The sequence below is a fragment of the Aquila chrysaetos genome, chromosome 20 (assembly GCF_900496995.4).
Source record: "Aquila chrysaetos chrysaetos chromosome 20, bAquChr1.4, whole genome shotgun sequence".
Lineage (NCBI taxonomy): Eukaryota > Metazoa > Chordata > Aves > Accipitriformes > Accipitridae > Aquila > Aquila chrysaetos.
Window position 1 is genome coordinate 8,519,175 of NC_044023.1, and position 24,575 is coordinate 8,543,749.

Here is a 24,575-nt window from a genome sequence, read left to right on the forward strand (position 1 = left end):
CAAATTGTTAAATAACCTGAAGGTTTTTCAATGACTGAAAACATTCAGATGTTACCCTGCTACACAAAACCCCACAGAGAAAAAAAGAGATTAAAAACCAGAAGGTTTTTTAAGCTGGTATTTTTATTAGAACTCTCTACATAAAGCACCTTTGCCTGCCTTAAACTTACAGTACTTCTCTGAACACTGCTTTTCTGTAACACAGCACAAGATGCTTCAAACTACTCCGCATTTCTTGATTTGGACACTGCCACCTTAACAGCTTGCACAATGGCATCTTTATCAATGCCAAACATCTTCAGGAGCTCAGCTGACTTCCCGCTTCGTGGTACATGAGACACAGCCAAGCGACTGACTGTGATACCAGGCTCACCCACTACGGCAGCACACACTGCTTCTCCAATGCCACCTATGAAAAAATTCAAACACAACATACATCTGTATGCTTCAACAGGCAACATATAGATTTCATGTATATCTGATCCAAAGGTCCCTGCAAGTTAAATCCCCAATTCACATGCTTATAAGAAACATCAATCACAATATATGTCTGAGTTGCCCATTTGTGAAATGAAAATTCCCTATTTCAAAGCCATTCTGAGGACAACCAGCCTGACATTTCTGAAGTACTTACAAATTGGCAGTAAGAAACATATACCCCTAAAGGGCACAGAACTGTCAGGAAGCCCTCACCACTTCAGCATCAGCCACCGAGAGCCAGGTTTAAAAATATATTTAGACTGAGGAGTATTTACAAGCGTACTTAATGCGCTGAAAGTCAACTCCCACCAATCTCAACAGCTTTTAAGATCTCCATCTTTTCGCAATGCCTGTACATGCCGCTAGGTCCCTCTCTGAGTTATGTAATATATTCACAACCTTTGCTTAGAGCTCAGCTCAGACTGAATCACTGTCAGTCACAGGGGCAAAGGACACAACAGGGAACTGCGTGGCAGCAGGAGAGACACTGGAAGCAGGAGTACTAGGGAAGAAGAAAACACAGGACTGGTGTCAAGAGGTCTGAGACCTGAGAGGAGAGACACCTTGGTGCTGCACTTCAGTTAGGGCGTATCCACGAACACAGGGCTTTTCACAGCTCCGGGTGTTATGATTTTGCCATCTCGCAAAGCAGCAGAAAAAGATTTGTCCAGAGTTGAAAGATAAACTAGAAAATGATGAGGCTTAGGGATGCTATCACCATCCACAGTCTGGAACAAAAGTATGGTGTAACCAGCACTTACAGTAATACCAGATCACTTCAGATACCTGGCAAGAGTGATGTTTCACCTTAAAATAGGATAATCTCATAATATCTACTAATTTCTATTAGTAGATATCTACAGTATCTACTAATGCCGTAGTTAACAGCTGCCCCTTTGCGGATTTCTCCATCTCCCCTAAAAAGGGGCAAGCCTGACATGCAATTCACAACAGCTGCTCTCTGTTTGCATATGGTCTCACCTTCACAGGACATGTTTGCACAGGCAAGCCCCTGAGAACCTGTGCAAACAAGACATGTCAGAGAGCAAGTGGCAGCAGGTTATGGAGTTAACTTCAGCTGGAGGCCGGTCACAAGTGGTGTTCCCCAGGGCTCAGTATTGGGGCCAGTTCTGTTTAATATCTTTATCAATGATCTAGATGTGGGGATTGAGCGCACCCTCAGTAAGTTTGCAGATGACATGAAGCTGGGCAGGAGTGTTGACCTGCTTGAGGGTAGGAAGGCTCTACAGAGGGATCTGGACAGGCTGGGCCGATGGGCCGAGGCCAATTGTATGAGGTTCAACAAGGTCAAGTGCCGGGTCCTGCACTTCAGTCACAAGAACCCCATGCAGTGCTAGAGGCTTGGGGAAGAGTGGCTGGAGGCTGCCTGGTGGAAAAGGACCTGGGGGTGCTGGTTGACAGCCGGCTGAATATGAGCCGGCAGAGTGCCCAGGTGGCCAAGAAGGCCAACGGCATCCTGGCCTGCATCAGAAATAGTGTGGCCAGCAGGAGCAGGGAAGTGATTGTCCCCCTGTACTTGGCACTGGTGAGGCTGCACCTCGAGTACTGCGTTCAGTTTTGGGCCCCTCACTACAGGAAGGACATTGAGGTGCTGGAGCGTGTCCAGAGAAGGGCAACAAAGCTGGTGAAGGGTCTAGAGAACAAGTCTTATGAGGAGCGGCTGAGGGAACTGGTGTTGTTTAGCCTGGAGAAAAGGAGACTGAGGGGAGACCTTATCGCTCTCTACAACTACCTGAAAGGAGGTTGTAGCGAGGTGGGTGTCAATGTCTTTTCCCAAGTAACAAGTGATAGGACAAGAGGAAATGGCCTCACGTTGCGCCAGGGGAGGTTTAGATTGGATATTAGGAAAAATTTCTTCACCAAAAGGGTTATCAAGCATTGGAACAGGCTGCCCAGGGAAGCAGTTGAGTCACCATCCCTGGAGGTATTTAAAAGATGTGGAGACATGGCACTTAGGGACATGGTTTAGTGGTGGACTTGGCAGTGCTAGGTTAATGGTTGGACTTGATGATCTTAAGGGTCTTTTCCAACCTAAATGATTCTATGATTCTAAACAAAATCCTGGCACAGAAGCTGGGGGAGTCTTATAGAGACTACTCCACTTCTCCCAAGAAGCATTTTATCTTAAAATTTACTTGGGAATCACCTTAGAAATTCCTTCTTGCATGCATCATGCACTTTCTATCCTAGCTTAAGAACACTACAATATACCAGCCACAGATTCTGAAATGGCCTGTAAGCAGGTGAAATGAAGGAACAAAAAAGAGTCCAGTGAGGATGCAAAGTGGTCTGGCTCTTCATAGGCCCCGATCTGCTCTTTTATAGCAGAAGGAGGAATTTATCTCAGAGTGATGGCAGAAACTGCCAAAACCACCTGACTTCAAGCAGCCTGGAATCAAGCTTTTGGACACAGGGAAAACTTAAGAAACCTGCACAGGAATGGTCTCTCTTGCAATTTAAACTGCAAAGCAGCTGCTGTGAAGCCATTCTGAGAACATTCTGTGCAGAATCACTGCACCACAGCAGGAATTCACAATTTCACTTGGCACAAATGAATCAAGACTTCACTTGGATCAAGCATACAGAAGGGCACCCAAGGCCAAGTTAATCAGAAAGGCAGCCCTGATTAACCCATTATATCTTAGGAAACTTTCAAACCTCAGTGTTGTCTTATAATCATAACAGCAATATAAAAGGCTAAACCCTCTCTTTTGCTTTAACTGAATAACAGCATCAGGTCCCATACTTCTCTCTCAAGTCTGGAAAAGCTGCGAGCTCCCAACCCCTGAGGAACAACTGTGTGGGCTGTGACCTCCTGGACCCAGCTCACCTTCATGGTAATGGTCCTCAACAGTGATGATTCTGCCCTTGGTCGCTCTTGCATTTTCAAGTATTGTCTTCTTATCCAGGGGCTTTATAGTGAAGGGATCAATCACACGGATGAATATTTTTTCTGCAGAAATAGAATGAAATTATTTGCAACAGGAATTTGGAGAATGCAAGACAATGTAAGTGGTACATCTTTTAGAGCCATTATGACAACTGTCTACACTAACTCCCAGGTATCTGTACCTATGGCTTGTCTACCATGGAACCCAGCCAACCCTAATTTTTGTATGCATTCTTTCTTCACGCACTTTGTGAGATAGTAATATACATCCATTCCACAGACAAAACACTTGAGGCAGAAAAGCCTTGGATAAGTCACTCAAGGTCACTAGGAGTGCCCATCAGCAAAACAGTAATCTAACTGGCCCTCCCACAGGTAAGAGCAGAATCTAGTCACCAGGAAAACCTTCTTATTCAGACTGTCAATCACCATTTTTTTACCAGACCTTTATTTTGCCTTTAACTTTATTGTCAAGCCAAGCACAAGTGCCTCCTGCTTCTTCGGTCTGTAGATGTTCCCTGGAGATGGACTTTTTACAAGGGCATGTAGTGACAGGACAAGGGGTAATGGCTTTAAACTGAAAGAAGGTAGATTTAGATTAGATGTAAGGAAGAAGTTCTTTACTGTGAGAGTGGTGAGGCACTGGAACAGGTTGCCCAGAGAGTTTATGGATGCCCCATCCCTGGAAGTGTTCAAGGCCAGGTTGGATGGGGCTTTGAGTAACCTGGTCTAGTAGAAGGTGTCCCTGCCCATGGCAGGGGATTTGGAACGAGGTGATATTTAAAGGTCCCTTCCAACCCAAACTATTCTATGATTCTGAGTTCTTCATTGCAGGCTGCCCACCTATCAGGTATGTCTGTTTGACTTGCACCAGCCCTGATCACGGCACCCTTAAGGCTGGCATCAAAACCAGAATTTGTCCTGTCATCGTAAGGCAGGCTCAGATCGCTTGTTGAAGCTATGTACAAATGGCAATTGTTTATAAAGAATAGCAAATTACATGAGGTTTTGTCTGATCTTGGCTAGCTGAACACTGAGTCAACTCTTATCATACATAAAGAAGCACTATGTTATGCTGACAGTTTTGTGACTGAAGGCTCTTTAGTAGCAAATATATTTTAGGTATTAGACACTGCCTCTATACTATGGGATTATCTCTCCATAGCTGGTTATTCACACTTCCAAGATCAGCAGAGCATCGCAAAGCATGGTAAATGCAGAAAAATAACAATAGTTCTGAAAATACAACTTTCAAAATGTCCTCAGACTGATGGCTCAAGGTCATGACAAAATATCTGTCCACCTAGATACAGCATACAAAGCTACCCATAAGCCATGGGCAGCATTAATTGTATTATCTCTTACTATTCGTCATTTCTTCCTGGGCACAAGCTACTGACTCACAGATGGATTTTTGATGGTTTCTTTCTATTCCTATTTCACTGAAGGATTTTTATCTTTACTGTGAGATGTCAGTGCATTTGAGCACTATCATAGAATTATTGCCTCCCATGCTAGTTAAAAGTTGATACATTCATTCAAAAAAACAAGTTAGCAGTGAACCATATCTACACAAAGGCGCTGCATATCAACAGCATTGTGTAAGAGCACACACAGTTGCTGTGGCTCAGCTGACAATCTGTATTTTGTTAACTGGCCCCAGCCTGATTGCATTCTATTAGTGTTGGCACCCTAGCCCACCCAGACGATATGCCAGGGAAGGATCACTCCTGCATCTTACACACTTCCTCTAAGGTTCTGCCTGCAGGGCACTTTCAGACAGATTAGCAGTTCTAAGCAAACTTTGATCTGATCAGTTTGGCAATTTTCATGGCTACTAATGCTGCTAACCTAACTAAAACATACTCAGTTAGGCAAGATTGGCAGATACATACTATGTTGCACTGTATCAGCTTAACAAGTGACTAGCTGTCTGTAGCATTTTAATTAATGTTTACCAGTACAAAGGGTGAGCAGTTAGGCTGAGTGGCATTGATTTCTTTGCTGTGTTAAATGATAAAAAAAAAAAAAAAAAAAAAAAAAAAAGTCAAACCCATAATCTGATCACCTTTTCTCAGCTGCTCTGCTGCAGCCAGAGCCTCATGCAGAGTGACTCCTGCTCCGATCACAGTCACTTGGTCATCCTTACTCTTCAGAACCACCTGCAAGAAAATGTTTCCATGTATTTTTAATAATAAATCTTACTGATATTTCTAACATTTATGGAGATTTTATTAAAAAGATCAAATCTTTAGCATTGGAATGCTTTAGAGGGAAAAGGGCTTTTACAAGAGGGACTTTGCATATTTTTTCAGATTCTGTTTATCTGGGCAATATTTACCTTTGCCTGTCCAATATGGAAGTCCTCATTGTTGTTGTAAATGACAGGATTTTCAGGACGACTAGTTCTTATGAAACAAATGCCCTGTTTCCAAAGTAAACATGTTATAAGTTACAAAACCAGAAAGGTGTTGACATTCTAGTTTGTAAACCCTATGAAAAAAATACAGCAAAATGACTTTTTCTGTTTGTCTGTTTTTCACCCTTCTATGTTATTTCTGGTTCTACTGAGTAAACTCCCCCCACCCCCATTAGTCCTTTTTCAATAGCTGGTTGTTTCAGACATCACAATACAGTTAACTTCTTCTCAGAGCACGCTGACAACTCACAATTTTCTTTCTGATTTCAAGATCTTTATTTCTCTTCTTTTGTGGAAATGGAAAGTCCTACTTGAGTTAATTAGAATCTTAGAACTTTGCCATACATGTGCAAATTTTACACTAGTAACTTTAAAGGAATAGAAGAAATGCTCAGCTGAAAGCAAGGAAAAACGCTTTCCATCAGCTAACATTCAGATGCCCTTCCAAAAGAAGCAACAAACCAGTACTTATCTCACATTACCTCATACTCCTTCCCCTCCTGCCATCTTTTTTTCACAAACTACATCACATCTGTACACACCAAACTTCCACACTCCTTCACTTAAAAGCTGTACTAGCAAGATTGAAATTTTGCAGATTATTTGCTCCTTTCTCAGGGTAAACTCCTATGGCAGCCTAAAGTACCACCAATCAAGGAGGTGATCCAACCCAATCCTACCAATGACATTTGACCATTACTATGTCAAATTAGCTGAAGGTAAGAGAGATCAGAAACTCTGTCACAGCCACATGGGAAGTCTTAGTCGTCTTCAGCCACAGTCCAATTTAACTGCAATCCATCATTGGCAACAGAGGAGCAAAAGATGACCAGTGAGACTGTCAACTAGTGTAAGCACTGGCTCTCAGTATCTCCCAAAGATGTAGACTGTCTTAGACTAATTGAGGACCTGACTCCTGAGCTTTCACGTACGGGCACTTGATGATCAAAATCCTCAAGATAAATTTATCTTTCCATATCCAGCTTCAATTTTGACCCCAGAGATATCATACTAGGAGTGTACTTTCTGTAAGTTTGCTAAAGACCAACAAGAGTTACACTTGCCCTTATTTCTGAGCCAGTTTAGACCCAAACTGCAATTGCTGTGTAATCATTTACATCTCCCCAAATCTGGCCCACAGCATTCCAGACTGTTCATTCTGCACTAGCTTGGACAGAATGTCTGCAACCTTTCCATGCAAAGAAAACATCCCACTGCCACGCTGGAACCTTTGAAAGAATTTATGTGGGTAGAGACATGCAAGAAACATGCCAGAAGCAACAAAAGTAGTAAAAAAAAAAAAAAAAAAAAAAAAAAAAAAGTTATTTTCTGGCTCAGAAATACCACGATGCAAACCTTGGTGTTGGCAGCTATTTCCACTGCTTTTTCAGTGGCTACAGCATCACTAGGGTAAAACACAGTGGCATTGGGAACAGCCCGGAACATGCACAGATCCTCCAGTCCCATCTGAGACGGCCCATCCTCACCTAAAAGAATTAAACCAGGGTTACAAAAGAGTAAATGCACATTTTTGACAATCACTCAATATAGCAGTGAGGTTCAATGTAAACCAGAAAAAAAAAAAAGTATAAAATCAGGCACACACAGGACATGCAAGTCTACCTGCTTGAGAAAAGAATCATCTTCTCCTTAAACTTGGAACCATCTAAACAGTAAATACAGATAGAAAGAGACTAAAAAGAAAGAGAACTGGGGTTAAAAAGAAAAAATAGAAAACAAAGTATAACAATAAAACAACACAAAAGGAAGACAACCAAAGCAGGAAGGGTACAGATACAGAAAGAGGGTCACAAGATATCTGAGCATCTTCAGATTTACATGTACTGAGGCTGCATGAGCAAAATTTATACTTTTCAATAGTGTTCCTCTAGATTTAAACTGCTGGAAATGTGAAAGAAGAATTGCATGTGTTCCATCAGAAATGGACTGTGCACTTGGTACAACTACTCTCAAATTCTTAGGCTCACCTCAAGATTAAATGAAGGGTATGTATGTATTTTTCAATACTATAAAAAGTCTTTTAAAGAGCAATAGGGCATCTGTGTTGTTAATTTAACAACTCAAGTGCCTTATGGCATAAACTACAGATCTATAAAAAAGAATTGTTAGCCAGAACATGTGCCATGATTTTCCATAATTAAAGAAACAACCACCACAACACCCCCCCGCCCCCATTGACCTTATGTAACGGTGCTTTGGGAATGGCCCTGTTCCAAACTAACCATGCAAAGAATTTTGAATCCAGTCATGTCACAGCCTGCAGAGGAGAAGCAGGGCAATAAGCCTTCCCACATGCACCCACTACCTGTTACTCAAGAAGGACGAGTTCACGAGGAAGGAGGAGGGTTATTTTCATAAGAGCAGCACAAAACTCTGAAGAACTTTAAACATGTTAAAGAAATCAATCATTGCACTCTGCCACTATACATTACTGAAAAAGTAACCACGAACCATGAAAAGAGAGTGTCTCGGCTTTCAGTCATGACTTGAAAAAAATTCTCAACATCATAGTTTCTAAATCTGTATGCATTCTGACTGAACGAGTGGGATCTCAGTGGGCATAAAATGCACCCCCACAATGTATACATAGAAGAAAAGTGAAATTATGAACAAAATTAACAGGTACCTGAATCAGAATCTTGCCCAAGGTAAAGAGAGTACTCATGCTTGTCCTACTTTTGCTAACATGGTCCCAAAAATACCAGCATTCACAGCTCATACTAGTAATTTACAGACTAGCACTAAGTTGAGTTCAGCCCCAAGTGCATCTTTACGAAAATCCTGATTTACTTGGTTTTAGAGTAACGCAGATCAAGAGAGTAATTTTCAATTACATCTGCAAAACCTTCATTTATAGCTTAACAAAAAAATGTGAGTGCTTAATATGAACAGTATCAAATGTCTAGAATATAAAAATTGTTGTTGAAACAACTGATATTCCTATTTTTGACACATGTACACTATGATTTCTTTCCCTATATGTTCAGTTTGGAAAATACAAATTTTCCATTATTCTCTTACAACCTTGAAAACATATTTAATATTTCATTAGATGCTTTGGTCCATCAGCAACTATTGGTCTAGGAGTGAACTTAGTACAAGTTCGGAAGGTCACTGTCATAGTTATTTCTCATAAATTTAACAGGTCCAAATTTCAATGCAGCAGAAGCCCAGGTCTACCTAGAACTGCGTACATAAAACTTCAATTTTCACCACAGATCCAGTTAGGATTCTGAATTTCATGCAGGCCCAAAGTTCTAATAGGAAGTACACTTAATTCATACCCTTCCATTTAAAATTGAATTTTCTACCTGCTAAAGGATTTCTCTGAATTACTTTCTTTTACAACTCAGTTGCAAAACTTTGGGTTCAAATTCTTTTTTGAAAATCAAGAGTTGAGGCCTGAATCAGATTTGTAACTCAAACAAATTTATAAATCTAAATATGCACTTCACAATCACAGCTCCCAGCAGAACATTTCAAGTGCTGAAAATTGAAACTTGGAAGTGTGGTTCTAGGAGACAATTCAGGTAACCCAAAGGAGTTTTATCTTCTTAAATGAGCAAAGACCAAAGCTAATTGGCTTTTACACCAACACCCTTTGCTGCTTGCTAAAAGACTTAAACTGGATTGAACTACACTGTGATGAGGTGAGAGGACTGATTTTAAAAAGAAAAGAGGATTGTAATAGAATCCCTCCCTTAATGACATATACAAGCCATAATCTGATATACTCAGTCTCCACTACTAAAGCATACTCTATACTGCTGCAAGTTAAGTTTGCGGTTCTGGATGAGACTACACACATTTATGAAGCATCTTTAAATCTTTACCAATATTACAGGTCAAACTTACTATTTTGCTTTAAACAAAAAAACCCAACCCTCCTCCAAACCATACTGTTAGCCAAAACTATTAAATCAACTGAAAAGTTGATGGATGCAGAGAGCCTTAATTTACTACCCCTGTCAGCTCTCCCTCTCTTTCTTTTCCCTTATAAATACCTAGAGGTTTCTCAAGCATGAATGTCTACTGGCATTTTCCTTCTTGGTATGCAAGTCTGCTCCTGTTTTCATGGGTGATGTCTATGCATTTCATTAAAAAAAACCACAAAACTCCCTTCTCTCCCTCAAATCAAATTCAAAACCAAATATGATCCGACATGTATCAAACAGTTATGTTGTGAAGCAAAGACCAGAGAAGGTAATGCTAGTGAGGGCCTTCAGCCTGTTGCTCTGAGATGTGCTGGCTACACTGCAGCACGCTTTAAGTCTTACAGAGAGGAGCCAGGGGCTCTGGAGGTAACAGGAGCCAAGAGGGAAACAGCAATGAAATACCTCAAAGGAGTTAAACGGTGTTCCTCTAAGGCGGCGACACGGCTGACAGCCCAGCTGAAGTGCCTCTACACCAATGCAAGCAGCATGGGCAACAAACAGGAGAAGTTGGAAGCCACCATGCTGCTAGAAAGCTACGACCTAGATGCCATTACTGAAACTTGGTGGGACAAATCCCATGACTGGATTGCAGCTATCGATGGCTACAGGCTGTTAAGAAGGGACAGGTGAGGAAGGAGGGGTGGAAGCGTTGCCCTCTACATCAAGAAATTAATAGAGTGTGAAGAGCTGTCTCTGAAGAATAGCCATGAGCAGGTTGAAAGTTTATGGGTAAGAACAAGAGACCGAGGCAACAAAGGGAACCTTGTGGTTGGTGTCTAGTACAGGCCACCCGATCAAGAACAGCCTATTGACAAAGCTTTCTTACTCCAGCTACAGGAGACATCACTCTCGTAGGCTCTTGTCCTGCTGGGGGACTTGAACCACCCCGACGTCTGCTGGAAAAGTAGCATGGCGAGCTGTAGGCAATCCAGGAGACTCCTGGAATGCATGGAGGATAACTTCTTAAGCCAGGTAATAGACAGCGCTACCGGAGGGGATGCAATACTGGACCTGTTGGTCACCAACATAAGTGAGCTAATCAGTGATGTCAAGACTGGAGACAGCCTGGGCTGCAATGATCACGCACTGGTGAAGTTCGCAGTCCTGAGGGATAAGGGTCAGATGAAGAGCAAAGTCAGTACCCTGAATTTTAGGAAAGCAAAATTCCAGCTCTTCGAGGAGTTAGCCAACAGGACGTCCAGGAACCTGCCAGGGACAAGGGAGCAGAACAGAGCTGGTAGATCTTTAAGGACGCTTCCCATAGACTGCATGAGCTCTTGATCCCCAGGTGTAAGAAACCAGAAAAGGAAGGAAAGAGACTGGCATGGATGAGTCAAGACCCGCTGATCAAACTAAAAGGTAAGAATGAAATGCACAGGCAGTGGAAGCAGGGACAGGTATCCTGGGAAGAGTATACGGACGCTACTTGGTTGTGTAGGGATGGGGTCAGGAAGGCCAAGGCCCAGCTGGAGCTGAACTTGGCAAAGGATGCAAAGAATAATAAGAAGGGCTTCTACAGATTTGTCAGCCAGAAAAGGAAGGTCAAAGAAAGCATACCCCCTCAGTGAGCAAGACTGGCAAACTGGTAACAACAGACAAGGAGAAGGCTGAGGTACTCAACAACTTTTTTGCCTCAGTCTTCACTGGCAATCTCTCTTCCCACACCTCTCAAGTGGATGGAGCACAAGATAGGGACTGGGGGAGCAAAGTCCCTCCCACTGTAAGAGAAGATCAGCTTTGTGACCACCTGAGAAACATGAACATACATAAATCTATGGGACCTGATGAGATGCATCCCAGAGCCCTGAGGGAATTGGCTGACGTAGTTGCCAAGCCACTCTCCATAATATTTGATAAGTCATGGCAGTCAGGTGAAGGCCCTGGTGAGTGGAAAAACTACACCCATTTTTAAAAAGGGTAGAAAGGAGGACCCTAGGAACTACCAACCTGTCAACCTTACCTCTGTGCCTGGGAAGATCATGGAACAGATCCTCCTAGAAGCTATGCTACGGCACATGGAGGACAGGCAGGTGAACTGCGACAGCCAGCATAGCTTCACCAAGGCCAAGTCCTGCCTGACCAACCTAGTGGCCTGCTATGATGGAGTAAACCACATCAGTGGACAAGGGAAGAGCTATGGATGTCATCTATCTGGACTTCTGTAAGGCCTTTCACACGGTCCCCCACAACATCCTTCTCTCTAAATTGGAGAGATATGGATTTGATCAGTGGACTGTTCAGTGGACGAGGAATTGGTTGGATGGTCACATCCAGAGGGTAGTGGTCAACGGCTCAATGTCCAGATGGAGATTTGTGACAAGTGGTGTCCCTCAGGGGTCCATACTGGGACCAGTACTGTTTAATATCTTCAGTGACACAGACGGTGGGATCAAGTGCACCCTCAGCAAGTTCGCAGATGACACCAAGCTGAGTGGTGCAGTTGACACAGCTGAGGGATGGGATGCCATCCAGAGGGCCCATGTGAACCTCATGACGTTTAACAAGGCCAAGTGCAAGGTCCCGCACATGGGTTGGAGCAACCCGTGGTATCAATACAGGCTGGGGGGATGAAGGGCTGGAGAGCAACCCTGCGGAGAAAGATTTGGGGGTACTGGTGGATGAAAAGCTGGACATGAGCTAACAATGTGCACTCGCATCCCAGAAGGCCAACTGTATCCTGGGCTGCATCAAAAGAAGTGTGGCCAGCAGGTCGAGGGAGGTGATTCTTGCCCCTCTACTCTGCTCTGGTGAGATCCCACCTGGAGTACTGCATTCAGCTCTGGAGCCCTCAGCACAGGAAAGACATGGACCTGTTGGAGTGGTCCAGAGGAGGGCCACAAAAATGATCAGAGGCATGGAACACCTCTCCTATGAGGACAGGCTGAAAGAGTTGGCATTATTCACCCTGGAGAAGTGTAGGCTCCAGGGCAACCTTATTGCGGCCTTCTAGTACTTAAAGGGGGCTTTTAAGAAAGATGGGGACAAACGTTTTAGTAGAGCCTGTTGTGATAGGACAAGGGGTAATGGTTTTAAACTGAAAGGGGGTAGATTTAGACTAGATATAAAGATGACATTTTTTACAATGAGGATGGTGAAACACTGGAACAGGTTGCCTAGACAGGTGGTAGATGCCCCGTCCCTGGAAACATTCAAGGTCAGGTTGGACAGGGGTCTGAGCAACCTGATCTAGTTGAAGATGTCCCTGCTCATTGCAGGGGGGGTTGGACTAGATGACCTTTAAAGGTCCCTTCCAACCCAAACTATTCTATGATTCTATGATAGAATAGAATTACATAACAGCTTCACAGTTTAATTAGTACTTTGAGGTTTCTGGTATTTTTAATCAACACATTAACTGCTCCAGTAGTAAGAAATACTGAGGTAAGTTGAAGCAATTATTTCAAATCAGTGACCTTCAAAGGCATAATAAAACAAAAAAATTTATTCCTTGTAAAGTGTTTTCTAGATTGGTGGACAAGAGCATCTGTGCAAGAATAAGTATCATTAGTTTCTCATTTTAGGGACTGGGAAACAAAGCTACAGTAAGCACACGACTATCCTCATCACAGTGGACGTCAACTGCAGAGATGGAAAGGAACCTAAGCTCCTCACTTTCAATCCAATCCCTTTATATCACTCTATACTTGTAGAGTAGAAGGGGAAAGTCCTATTTAATAAGGCCAAACTGATAAAAGAGAAAAAAAGCAGACAAGCTGAAGGCTTAAAATCTTTCTCATTCTTTTCAAATACGTGTCTGATAAAATTGCAAATATGACTTCCTCCTATAAACAGTGCCACTGTTATACCATCACAGCTATGTTACTGATTGTCTCCACAAAGCATTATCAGTTTGACTGCCAGACACTTATCACTAAAGGGATAGGAACTGCTAATATATAAGTCAAGGCTGCCCTTACCAATAGAAACACCACAGTGTGACCCACAGAGATTGATGTTACTCTCGGAGATGGCAGCCATACGGATCTGGTCAAATGCCCGTGTGAAGAAGGTAGCAAAGGTGCTGGCAAAAGCAACAGTTCTGTCACGAGTGGCACAACCAACTGCAATGCTCACCTGAAAAGAGGGAGATTGTACAAGAACAGTGAATTCCTCATTTGTCAATTGTTTCCCAGAGATCATCTGTGGGACTTCCTACTGCAAAACTTTAGCAAAAAGCTTTCAATGCAGATAAAAAAAGATCTCTGTCCAGTCCTGCTCCTAATTGTTGGCCTTTCAAAAAAGAAAAGGAGGCAACTCACTCACCCAGTATCTATCCTCCAGCATCTCATCTGCTCCTTGCCTCAACTGCTAGCTGTTGTTGTTGATCCTTATTGGCAGCTTCTTTTCTTTATCCACTCCAAGCAGCCATTCACAGAGTTTTAAGACTTATCCCCCTCTTTCTTTTCCTGGATCAAAGGCTTACACTTTCAGTCCAAAGGACATGGTTTTACTATCTCCAGCAGACAAAAATTATCATACTAAATGGGAATGGATTTACCTGTGTTATTTGGACTGGTATTTACTAAAAGGGCCCTTCTTCAGGAAGATGGAAATTAGAACAAGGTCCTTAAATTGTTTACTGCTACATTTACCCCATACATTTATTTTATACAGAAATTGTTCTGCTCTTTGTGGCAAATTTCTCCTAAGCTGATGTAAATCCAAAATGACTGACTCAAGCTCATGAAACTGCCCTAGTATAAAATTTACAAGAGACAGCCCATGGGTTCTTTGGTTATAAATCATTAAAGACAACAACAAATTTCTGCCTGAATTTGTGTCTTTAATTTCATTTGCTTCATTGAACCCATACAGGTGGCAACCAAAGACTCAGTCAAACAGATGAGTTACCGAATTATTTTAGTCCTTTCTGTACAAGTGTCATCAGGCTAAATTTATTAACTGTTTCTCTGTCCCCATCTTTATACCCCAGTCTAGTGTAGAACTCATTGTCACATTGTGACATTCCATTTCTTGTGAAGAAAAAAAAACACCTAAAAAGTCTTTTCAGAGTTAAATCTCTACTAATCACACTGTGGAAAGTATTACTGTTGTTTACATGTTGCCATGTCCTTGTGTTCGCTGAAACGCAGACAATATGACCACAAAAATAAAAAGGAAAAAAGAGGTGGATTTAGGAAACAATGATTAGAAGCACTCCTGTTGTATTATATTTGTAAGCTTTTGCCATAGCCTAGTTTTTCCCTAAGAAGCGAACAAGTCAAATTAAATATCCATGAATACACATATGAAAAACAAGTATTAAAATCCCACTCTCTGAAGACTCAGACTGAATGGTGTCAGATCCTGCTGTGTAATATCAGTATTTCGTACAACTAAGAGACCAGTTACCATGTTCTGTTCAGCAATGTAGCATTCAATGTAGCGATTCGGATGTTCTTTCTTAAAAAGCTCTGAGAAGGTGGAGTTCTTTGTGTCTCCATCCAAAGCAATCACTCGATCATTAGCATGGCCCAGTTTTGCAAGTGCAACACCGTAAGCTTTGCGGGTAGCCCACTAGGAAAAGAAAAATATAGAAGTACTGTTATAATTTTCTGTTTCTAGAACCATTTTTTTCCCATTTTCTTGTTTTTCCATGAGTGTGTGCACATACAACTAAAAAAAAACCCAAAACACAACCAGAAACATTTTAAATGTTAGCAGTACCAAAAGTACATATGAGAACACTGACACACAGAAGAGTAAATAAAAAAGGAAAAATACAGTGAAGCATCAGGACACACATCTGTGCTGAAATCAGCAACTCCCTACCAATCCAGCTAGGAAATTTTGAAAACCTTGTTTCCAATCATGGAAATTCACTGAACTTCATGGAGTATCTTTAATTTTAAATACACATAAAATAGTTTGGATAATTGATAATGATCACAAAATGAAGAAGAGTGATTTGAGTCTTGATATTTTAATATATACTTGCAATACCCACTGAGTTGAATGTCTGTGTCACACCACAGAGGTAGGTGTTTTGCAGGATACTCAAAATAGGAGAGTAGAGGTGGGTAGTTGAAATCGTGGCAAGGGATAACACAAAACCTCCTGCCATCCATTAAGCAGTCTCACACTTCAAAGATATCTGACAAACAGTGACAAAGGAGGGGAGTACCTTTTCTCCCACTTTGTAAGTTGGTGGAGATGGCATCTTAATATTTCTAATATTTACTACAGGTGCATCTTCTTCTGGGAGGGCTGGAGAAAGCTTTTTCTTATTTTGGATTTTGTCATCTATTTCCTGAATGACTTGTTCAGCCATGTTTTTTGGAAGGGGCTTTCCATGCCAGCTTTCCTTATCTTCAACACCTGTGTATTTAAAAATCACATTACAAATAAGAAAAATATAAAAACTATTTAAGTTTTTAGCTGCAGATTTTACCCAGATAAAAGCACAGTGGAGTATGACAGTCTAGTATAGTCTTCCAAGGAAGAACTTCCTTATTATTGCTACTGTAAACAACTACAATAGTATTCAATTACATTAAGACAGACATGTTTAAAAACGTAAGAGAAATAGTCAAATTCCATATATTCCAAACCAGTGATGAAATTCCAGCATATACTGAATTGTACTGAATTTTTTCCAGCAAATACTAAAACTGTTTTTAAATTGGTACCTAAAAGACCTGGTCCATAAGTGTGGCAAGAAGTCAACAGCAAATCAGTGTGAACAATTAACATAAAATTTCAACAGTTAGGCCTCAATAAACAAACTTAGCTAAGTTTCAAACAACAGTTAACCGAGCTGTCTAATTCAAACAAGACCTGACGTTTTACAGCTTTATTTTAATAGATTCTGATGACTCTTATCTTTGGGCACCTGGCACTAACAGCAAAATTACCTCTTTGGGTGATATGCTGCTTTTCACTGAGTAAGTCACTAAGAATAATGAATTTTGCTTGCTTACTCAATGGAAAGGAATGAAGATATTGACTCCTTTTATTAACATTTATCTGGTCAGAAAGACAAATTTACAGAGTGCTGCTAAAAGCTGTAGCTGAACAGAATCATGGCAACCCCTGACACACTGAATATGCATTCACTCCATTCTGTGGATACAATAGCTAGCACATATCTCACCTGCAAGAACCAAAAGCATTTTCTTAGGACTAACGCTGTTGAGAAGTATAAAGAGTTTGAAAGACTTTCTGCATTTATTTTATTGCTCAAATGTGTACGTACACATCTGTCCCCTAGACAATGACATTTAGGTAAGATTCATACCACGTGAAAACTACAAAAGGACCTTAGAGGCACCATGAACTCCAAAATTCCAACAGCTGCTAACCTATGAAATAATTTCAATGGACTACTGTATCCTGTATCTCAAAGAATTACACATCAGATCATATGAAATAACCTTAGTATGACCAGGTAGCTTATGTACCATGTCTCATGCAGCTTTGTCAAAACTGTAAATGCAGCATCCCTCCTCATTTTCTATGCATTTATACTGCCTGGCTGGTAATAAGCACACCCAGTTATCTGCAACACAGGGAGAAGAGAGCTTCTGTGACAAAGTTACTCCCTTCTCAGAGTAGTCTCTGTGAGTCTAGGGATCAAGAGCAAGCCAAGAAGGGTGCCCTCTTTTGCTAGGGCAATTTTCAAGACCAAGTCATACAGTCCAATGTTCCCTCCTGCCCCCAGCCATCTTCCAGACTAGAAAAGACTTTTTAAAGAATAACAACTCAAGTACAGCTGACAGCAGAGGAAATCCTGCTCTGCAACTGGGGATCTGCAAAAGCTCAGTCAACATGGAAGTGCACCTGGCTGGATAACGTCAAGAACTGACAGACACATCTTTGCCTGCTTCCAATGAAGTGTCAATCCAATGTCCTCCATAAGAAAAGGCAACAAAGGAAAAAAACAATAGGGTAAAACTCTGAGTTTTCAGGTTGTATGGTAGTATGATCAAGTAAAAAAGCTGATAGGATACCAACCTTTTTCTAACGTATGACATATTAAACTTCTGTATTTTTTAATGATTGCATCTTTATTGCAGCACTATGTACATATTATTATATACACACATACATGCAAAGCAATAGATGTTTTATTACCTGATATGCCTTTGCCTTTAAAAGTCTTTGCAATGATAGCCGTTGGCTGATGTTTGGCCTGGCCAAAGGCTTTGCAAAGTTCCTCCACACTGTGTCCATCAACAATGATAGCATGCCAGCTAAGAACACAAACAGATCAACTGTTTCTAAAGGGTTTTATCATGTGACACTCTTTGGTAGTTATCAATAACAATAATGAATACTAACTTCATTCTAATGCAGTGTCTTTTTAAGAGACCCAAAGTATGCCAGAAACATGAACTAGCATTAACTTCAGATCACAAAATATCATAGTCCCTTTTTTACAATGCAAAATGAGTCACAGAGGGATTAACAGCTACTAGTAAAATTCACAGCCCACAGATAACTAAGTTATCCTACATTTCTTCAGACATAACAGCCATTTTTAATCACAAGAGCAAATCAAACATCTAGAAATCAATTAAAAAACTGACAATGAAAGTTTATTAAAATAATAAAAATGCTCCACCATAATTTGCATGGCTGCTATTGTGTCTGACAGTTTATCATGGATTTTTGCATCTCCATAGAAATATACATTTCTAAACTAAATGAAAGCCAATACACAAAGAATTCTTTTACGAGTAATGGTTTCCACGCCCTTTTTTCTGATCTACTTGCTATGACAGTATATTTGGTCACATAAAAAATTATAAAATCTGTATTTAATGTAATAAAAACTGCTTTAAGATACTCTAATAAATTTATCTGAGTAAGTAGACCTTTTATTTTTCCTCTAAACTAAAAATTCTGCCGCTTTTAATATTCCTGCTGTACTAATAACAACAACCAATATCAGGCATTATGAAAGACCATCTTTCTTGGTGATGGTATCCTTTAGAGCTGAAAGCTCATTTGAAAAATTCTGAAATGCAAATAAAACATACAGTTTCAAATTGGAGGCTATACTGAACTTCTTCCAATCACATACCCAAAGGCTTCACAGCGTTTCTGGTAAATTTCAACATGATGCTGCAGAGGGGCAGGGTCACTTTGTCCAAGACGGTTAACATCAAATATAGCAACAAGATTATCAAGCTTGTAAAATCCAGCAAAGGCCATTGCCTCCCAAACAGACCCTTCAGATAACTCTCCATCTCCAAGCAGACAATACACTCGATAGCTAGAACAAGAAATTAAAAAAAAAAATTAGCACAATTAAATCAAAAGCAAAACCCCTCTAACAATTCATAGTGAGAATTTGCTGCTTTGTCTATCCCAAACGTAACTCCCATTGCTCAATGCATTCACCTCAGATAACCTTACATAACCTTAGACAAACTAAATTAAAATACTTTCAAGCTGTTACACATGAAAAAAATAAGATGAGAAATACTGTACTCCTTTTCAAACCTTGGTCTCAAAAAAATCAGGTCTTAAGCTTTTGCAAGGCTTGAATGAACAAGCCCATTAAATCCTGTCACTGTGACTCAGCAAGATCACTAACAATGCACGAAAGGTTACTGTCTGCTTCCTCATTCCTACCATATACTCTCTGGAAGGACGACCAATAATTTAACTTCAGGAAACTATAAATTGGGGATGAACTCAACTACAGATTAAACCATGTTGCATAACCAAATTCAGAATCAGGAAAAAGATAACCAACATGATATGACTTTGTAGAATATTTCTCCGAACACTGAAGCTTTTTATTTAGGTAAAAGTCAGTTAGCAGGAGTACTACAGTCTGATCTCTACAGAATTCAGCCACTGTATTTTTCTTTTATTATCACTCTCTTTTTTTAGGATGACAAAGCTTTATAAATGGTTATTACCTATTAAAATTAAAAAAGAATAGTACATTAGCCTTCAAATATATAATCTTAAAACAAAATAATCAAGATTGCTGTTAGCGATTTTTTTTTTTTTTTACTAGACATTAAGCTATAACAGACTTTTGATCTGAATCCCACCTGCCTTTGGCTAAATCTGAACTCCTGCATAAGCTGTTCCCCTGTACTCCACACAAGACCACCTTTTTCTTGTGTCATGTAAGCACTGGTTAGATTTTTTCCACACGTAGTATCTGCTAAACTCAATTAAAATCAGCAAGTCATCTTTCACAGAAATGATTTCAAGCTAGTGAAGTGTAGGACACATTAACTGGGCAGCCTATGCTCGAATGTACTAGAACTGTCACATAAAATATATCAACTACATCAGGCTATTTTCCTCCTCATACAGATTTGCCTTTAGACATCTACTTTTCTTGTGCACTAAACAAACGGCAGAAGCAGACATTTTTGTCTCTATGGAGTCGAGTGCATTTCTGATAATATTTTGAAGCCCTACTGTATGATTCAGTGGTGCTATTATTGACCATAACAGTTCCTTATCTAGATACATGTTCTCCATTATTTGTCATCTGGCTTTGAACAGATGCATCTCTAGTTTGCGTCTTCCTTCTAAAGGGACACATACCAGTCTCAAAATGGCTATCAATTACTCTCTGGAAGTTAGAGGCTGCTCCAACAACTTATGTCTTCTCTGTTCAGGAACATCACCTTGCAATGCTGTCAGGTTACAGAAGGAACACATATATGCACCAATTCTTGCTAATCTTTAAATTCTTGATAGTTTCACTGGCAATGGCTTTGTAATTATCAGGCTAGTAATCTATCATTTAAAACCTGAATTTGAAATTAGATTTGGGAATGGAGAATAGAATAAAGGAGGGGTTTTTTTTTCCCCGATTGAGATAAGAATATAATTTCTTTTCACAAAATATTCCCATTGAATGCCTATAATCATGAAACATGAAGATGGAATTACCTGGCTCTGTCAAAGAATTTGCCAGTGTATGCCATTCCACATGCAGCACCAAGACCCTGACCAAGGGATCCAGTAGCCACATCAGTGAATGCTTGTCTCTGAGAATAAAAAGACAACAATTATTTTACAGTTAAGAAACAGAGGAACTAGATTCCAGTGCTAGAAGATGGTTCAACATACATCAAAATTCAGCTTCTTGGCCATAACAATACAGTGCAATTCCCTCCAAATCTTGCCTGTTCCCCTTCTTTCCCTGCAATGCATATACCTTGATGATCAGTGTCACAAGCTAACTAAGCTCTCTGAGATGGAATGCTACCTATGGCCCAGCAATTTCTCAGCTATGCCTTGGATGGCAACAGTTAAGAATTGATGGTTTTGTGTAAAAAAGAATCAATTGAAACAACTGGCTGGGAATGGAAAGACCAATGAAGTAACCAACCTGGATATAAACTCTTGAAATACCTTAAAGCTTCTTGAAGGATGAGAAGAGCTGTGCTGGAACTTTATATAAACCTTTTCAAAATGGAAAATATTGACAAACTGGACCGTAGGGGAGCTTTACTACAACAACAAAGCTCGTTTTTACATGTTCATTCAAACACAGACACTGATTCAGTTGTGAAGCCATAAATATCATCATCCTTCTTATAAGTCTTTATCTTTCTTGTTCTATAGCTGGCAACCAAGAATTGCTGCAAAATACATGCACTTCTTGTTTTACAAAAAACACCATCTTATATCAAAGGTTATGAGCACTCACTGGTACTGGGTGTCCTTCTAAGACAGAATCAATTTTCCTCAAGTTCAGTAATTCTGCTTCTTGTAGAAAGCCAGCCTCTGCCCAAACAGAATATAAAATTGGTGCTGCATGACCCTAGAGAGAAACATAAATTTTAAACAAAGCACAAGTTCCACAACATCCTAGTATCAAAGCAAAATTCTACAAAGCTGACAAACCCTGGCAGCAGGTTCTTACATCCACTAAGAAAGCATCAAATTATAAAACAATTTTACACACAACATTCACACTGATGCTTTTTTCCAGTCCCCCATGCCCCTGCCTAGAGCACCCCAGATAGCTGACTACAGTTAAGACAGAAAGAATGCAGCACTCTCGAGGGCTATTTAGGATGTCCTCAAGAAAATCAACATAGGAGAGCAAGAAGGCCTCTCTCAGCCATGCAGGTCCAATTCGGAAAAGTAGTTTTGGTATCCAAATAAAAAACCTTGATTCAATTTGCTTAGGTACCAGTTTTAAGAACAGAGCACTGTTAACTAAACCAGTAAGCAGATGCATGAGCAAGTATTATCCCGTTAGAACTTCTTCAATACATATGAATTCAAAGTAAGATGCAGTGAGTGACAACAGGCAAAATTTTAAGCTTCATACACTCAGATCCTTGCAGCCAGGTCCAACTGGACAACTGCAAAGTAGTAGTCATCTTCAACCCATGGAGTCATTAGTAGTCAAAAAAGCATGCAAAAGCTTGAAGCCATGTACCAGCTCTGGGCAGAAACCCTGATTAATTAGACAGAGGTAAAGCAAACGTGAAGAAGCGACTCTCTCTTATTGTTTGCCACCTCAGCATTAGCTGCTTGCTTCTCATCCAATTACTTATTTCAGAATGGCAATCAGAAGTGGCAACACTTGTTACATCCAATGCAGGGATATACACCATCAGCTATGCAGCCCTATTGTAAGACACCGTGTGAGGAACTCTGACTCAAAGATGGAACTTGCCTCACTGGAATACTTCATCTGCCAGTTTTTACATCATTACGTTTTCTGAAGGCCCCTCAACTGCCTTTATGTCATATGATCAAAATGTCCCTTGTGATTTGCAAGGGCACAATGCAAAAGGGGAGAGAAACACTAATGGCTAGTCCAGATTGTGGTTTTATGTGTTTTCTGAACCACAGTGGCTTCAGAAGTAGTATTGACTTTAACATCATACTGGCACAGCAGGAATGCAAACTACCCACTAACCTACCATAACTGTTTCATATAATGCTCCCTGAAAAGCTGACAGTAATTAGTGCACATTGTGACGTGACTACAGGCATAACAGCACAGCTGCATTTAACAAGTAGAGCACAAAAGCTAACTGCGACTTACTCATTAGAAAATTGATTATGCCAAAATAAAACAGATGTTAATATTTCTTGACAGATTCTATAGACAATATAGTAACATTTATTATTTAATATTAGAACAACTTAACATAGTGAAGTTAAGACTTAAAGACACACTATACAGACACTTTTTAATTATTTTTGAGTTATGCTACACCTTAACTCAACCAGCTTTTATTTGTCTTTCTGAAGTAGACAAATTCCAAGCTCTCAAATATTTCCAACCGACTTCTGTGTAGATGCAAGCATAAGTAAGCACAAGTCAAGGAAGACAAGTCAATTTAATTTACAGACAGACAGCTCTTCACTAGCAGACTGCAAGAGTATAGCATAACAGTTATTTTACCTTTGAAAGAACAAACCGGTCGTTGCTGGCGTTTCTGGGATCTTGCACTTTGTATCTCATGGTATGGAAAAACAGCACAGACATAATCTCTGCTGCACTGCAACATGATGTAGGGTGGCTACAAGTCAAGACAGACCCAAGATTACCACTTCTCATTATTGTTTGCTCAGGACCATATTTTTAAAATATCACTTAACCAGTCTCCTACTCCTCAGCATTAAAATACACAGTCTTAAGTGTTTTTGATAACCCATCCCATCTACCATTACCCCAATGCCAATTAGTAGTACTTTGAGACAAAGGGAGCCTTCTTATCTAGTTGAAGTGGATGTTAAAACATAGACCCTGGTGACAGCTCAAGGACATATCTTCTAGAGCTCTCTGTTCTTCTTCATGACAAGGAACACCACCCTAATCGGTGACTGTGAAGCACAGGAAGCAGTATGACCCTGTGCCTGAAATCATACTCTACTAATTTATCTGACAGCAGAAATTCACACTGATGCAGAGAAAACAAAGACAGCTTTCCACAGTACTTTAGCCACTCACTGAGTGAAGGAATTAAAAGCATGGCATCATGACTTGTTCAGGCCCAGTTGCACAGGCAGGGATTGGTAACACAAGATTAACTTTTGCAGAAAGTTCTGGAACATTTAGAACTGTGTAACATAGGTACCATTTTATTTTACCATGTCAGAGCTGATAGAACTAGAATTTCTAGAGAGAGCATTAAATAATAAAATTCTTGTATTTCATCTTCTACTGAAAATGGACACACAAATTTACTGTCTCCAGTAAACACCTAGACACACATTGTAAAATACCGATTTGCTTAATCTCTGGCTAGAGAGGAACCAACATTTTCTACATTTACATCTATATCAGTTTGAAATACTGAACTAGTTGGTTTATCAAACATTTATAAGTAGCTGGGATAGTTCAATGGGAGAGACTATCTGGGACAACTTTTGCAACAATTTTCAACAGCAGCACAAATTAATACTTCAACTATAACTTGCTTTAGAAACACACAGGCCCATTTCAGAAGCAACTATGCCATATAGTACCAATAAGTGAACATAAAGTTACATGAAAGGGGTTATTCCCAAGTGGTAAATATTAAGTTATTCCAACACAAGGTATATTTCATTTGAAGTGTAATAGAAGGGCATACAATTACTTTTATTTATCTACATTACTGTAATTTAAATAATGATCACTGTAGTTCTTATGCACCTTGAAGGGATGGCACTACTTGACCACTTGAGTATATCAGCCTTCGCTTTTCACTTGCAATAAAGCTTAAAAGGGGTAAGGAGGCTCTTGAAAAAACCTTTATTGAGTGCGGAAATTAGCATTTTTCAGATTTTACTGGTGTAAACAGGATCATTCTTGACATCAGTGGTTGCTACTGAAGTACAGGAAAGTGAATAATGAACAGTAAGAAGGTTATGGCTG

The 24,575-nt window shown here is 40.2% G+C and overlaps 1 protein-coding gene across 1 annotated transcript in view; it reads right to left on the reverse strand.

Annotated features, from left to right (window-relative positions):
* Window positions 1–104: 104 nt before the first annotated feature.
* Window positions 105–24,575, reverse strand: part of TKT (transketolase) — a 28,717-nt gene continuing 4,246 nt past the window's right edge. Inside the window, exons 2-14 of the mRNA XM_030043678.2 lie at window positions 23,118–23,235; window positions 21,399–21,512; window positions 20,636–20,733; window positions 18,792–18,983; window positions 17,840–17,958; window positions 15,891–16,084; window positions 15,119–15,283; window positions 13,684–13,840; window positions 7,167–7,297; window positions 5,733–5,816; window positions 5,460–5,553; window positions 3,332–3,454; window positions 105–409 (exon numbers count right to left, since the gene is read on the reverse strand). Of these exons, the coding sequence (XP_029899538.1) occupies window positions 222–409; window positions 3,332–3,454; window positions 5,460–5,553; window positions 5,733–5,816; window positions 7,167–7,297; window positions 13,684–13,840; window positions 15,119–15,283; window positions 15,891–16,084; window positions 17,840–17,958; window positions 18,792–18,983; window positions 20,636–20,733; window positions 21,399–21,512; window positions 23,118–23,235 (1,777 nt within the window). The 3' untranslated portion in view covers window positions 105–221. The remainder of the gene's footprint in view (window positions 410–3,331; window positions 3,455–5,459; window positions 5,554–5,732; window positions 5,817–7,166; window positions 7,298–13,683; window positions 13,841–15,118; window positions 15,284–15,890; window positions 16,085–17,839; window positions 17,959–18,791; window positions 18,984–20,635; window positions 20,734–21,398; window positions 21,513–23,117; window positions 23,236–24,575) is intronic.